At 57.9% G+C, this 2,692-nt stretch overlaps 1 protein-coding gene across 1 annotated transcript in view; it reads left to right on the top strand.

The window, feature by feature from the left end:
- GLI4 (GLI family zinc finger 4) overlaps positions 1–2,507 on the top strand; it is a 6,715-nt gene extending 4,208 nt beyond the window's left edge. Inside the window, exon 6 of the mRNA XM_010836813.1 lies at positions 1–2,507. Within this exon, the coding sequence (XP_010835115.1) occupies positions 1–404 (404 nt within the window). The 3' untranslated portion in view covers positions 405–2,507.
- Positions 2,508–2,692: the final 185 nt, after the last annotated feature.

Here is a 2,692-nt window from a genome sequence, read left to right as displayed (position 1 = left end):
AGTGCGGCCGCGCCTTCAGCCACAGCTCGCACTTCACACAGCACCTGCGCGTCCACAATGGGGAGAAGCCGTACGAGTGCGGCGAGTGCGGCCAGGCCTTCAGCCAGAGCTCCAACCTGGTGCGGCACCAGCGGCTGCACACGGGCGAGAAGCCGTATGCCTGCAGCCAGTGCGGCAAGGCCTTCATCTGGAGCTCGGTGCTCATCGAGCACCAGCGCATCCACACGGGTGAGAAACCCTATGAGTGCCCCGACTGTGGCAAGGCCTTCCGCGGCCGCTCGCACTTCTTCCGGCACCTGCGGACCCACACGGGCGAGAAGCCCTTCGCCTGTGGCGCCTGCGGCAAGGCCTTCGGCCAGAGTTCCCAGCTCATCCAGCACCAGAGGGTCCACTACCGGGAGTAGAGAGCGCTGGGGACAGGCGGCAGCAGCCTGGGGTCGAGGCGGCATTCTCGTGAAGGGCTCCTGCCTGCGCGCCCTCCTGGTTGGCACAGCCAGCATCACATGCCCTGTCCTGAATAAATTCTTTGTACTTGATGGAGATGAGAGGAGGCCCAGGAGCTGACTTCATCACCATCTTGGGCTCTGCGCAGGGTGTGGTGCAGATTGCATGTGCATGTGGGTCAGTAAATAACAAAAATGGACCTAAACCTGGAGACTTCAGTTGGATACAGGGGGTTTTTATTTTTACACGATTAGAAGCAGTGTACCATGATGGCTATGAAAATCGACTGGAATTTAAAGCCCAACTCTACATTTAACTGTAAGGTTAGACAAGTTAATCTCCAAATTTTTCTAATTAGGAAAAAAAGATATTAGTTAGGGCTCTCCAGAGAAGCAGAGGCAGTTGGAGAGACGGGTAGGTTAGGAATCCACTCGTGAGGTTACGGAGGCTGAGACACCCCAAGACCTGCAGGGGGCTGCTGGAGACCCAGGAGCGTCGATGGGGTAGCTCCAGTCTGCAAGCCAGCAGGCCCGGGACCCAGGAAAATTCAGTGTTTCAGTCCAAAGGCAGAATGAGACTGACACCCCAGTTCAACAGTCAGGCAGGAGTTCACTGTTCCTTGGCCTTTTTGTCCTATGCAGTCTCAGCTGACCGGCTGCGACCCATGCATGTGACGGTGAGGAACCCAAGCACTTTACTCAGTCTACTGACTCAGATGGCCATCTTGCCCAGAATAATGTTTGACCATATATCTGGACACCCTGTGGCTCAGTCCAGTTGACACATAAAATCAAACATCATTAGCAAGGATAAGATCATACTTGATGTTGTAGAGTTGGCCTCATTCCTCCTGGGATGAGAGAATGAGGCCTCATTCTCTCTGGGATGCAGACCAGAGCTCAAAGGAGCCCCAGACCTATTTGCTTCTATTTTACCCACTAGAGGGTAAGGGAAACATCCCAGAGAAGGGTTCTGCTGGGGTCTTAGGCCACTTGCTGTCCATCCCTGGGCTAGGGGCTCTAACCAGGGAGATGGGCTCAGAGATTGCCATTCAGCCTGATTCAAAGTCATACCCATGGCTGGTGGCAGGATGCTGGGATGAGCAGACAGAACCACAAGTTCCTCTGCCCACATTTTCAATACCGTTATTGTCCACGTGCTTGTCTTTGTCAGTTGCAATGCATCATTCCATATGGGACTACCTCAGTATCTTCATAAGTCTGAACTGGACGAGGGGTTAGGCCGGACCCAGACTCCTGAAAAAGGAGCATCTCCAAGGCTGGGGTCAGAGCTTGCTGAAAAACAGATTCCCAGACCCCACATCAGGGAAGACAGATTCAGTAGATCCGGGGTGGGGCCAGGGAATCTGGATTTAGCTCCAACACCCCCAGTGATGTTGATAGTGTGCCAGGCTTGGGGGCCTATGGGCTCACCCAGCCCCTCAAAGCAGGTGTTTCTGCATGGACGACAGTCCCAGCCCTACTCAGACACCATCTGGAAGGGGGCCCGGCACTTCTGGACTGCCTGGCTGAGACCGCGGTCTGCCCTCCAGCACCAGCCGCCAGTCCTGCCCTCTGGGCCTGTCATAGCCTGGCTGTACTCAGTGGAGGAAGAGCCCTCAGGATTTGAAGGTGGTGGTCACGCTAGGGGCCGTCTCCTCGCCCCTGCAGTTTTTTCCTAAGTGCTGGGTTCCTTCAACTGGTCGCAGGGATCGTGGACATGCCTCAGCAGCGGACAGTAACGTTCTCACCTCAGACCAAGCCAGCATGCGCCATTCCTCCCCTGGGCCACCCCAACAACCCAGAATTCGCCTCCGCCTCCCACCCCCTCCACCAGAGTCTTCTGAGTCATGAGTCGGGTGGTGTCCCTTGCTTGCTTTCCAGAGTCTCTCCTACCGCGCTCAGGGCCTTACGCGCCGGGCCTCCTTGCCCTTTCCCTCCCTGGCTGTCTCTGCCTCACCGCCCGCTTCTCCGAGGTCCCACGGCCAGTTGCTATCCAGCACCTCGGACAGCTCCAGGGAAGCGCGCCGGTCCGAGCGTAGGTGCACCGCCCCGAGGCTCTCAGGCTCAGCCCAGTGGCTCCTGGGGTCTCCTCTCCACGGACTCCTGCCCCGGGCAGGCCCCCTGCGGGCCCCCCATCTCGAGCTTCCGAGAGCTCCGGGAAGTGCTCGCGGCGCCGGGCGGGACTTGCTGTGGGCGCGGCGTTCGCTCGCTTCCGGCTCCCGCAGCCGCGGGGAGGAGGCGGGGTG

The sequence above is a fragment of the Bison bison genome, unplaced genomic scaffold (assembly GCF_000754665.1).
Source record: "Bison bison bison isolate TAMUID 2011002044 unplaced genomic scaffold, Bison_UMD1.0 scf7180017845702, whole genome shotgun sequence".
Classification (NCBI taxonomy): domain Eukaryota; kingdom Metazoa; phylum Chordata; class Mammalia; order Artiodactyla; family Bovidae; genus Bison; species Bison bison.
This window is presented reverse-complemented; position numbering and strand designations above follow the sequence as displayed.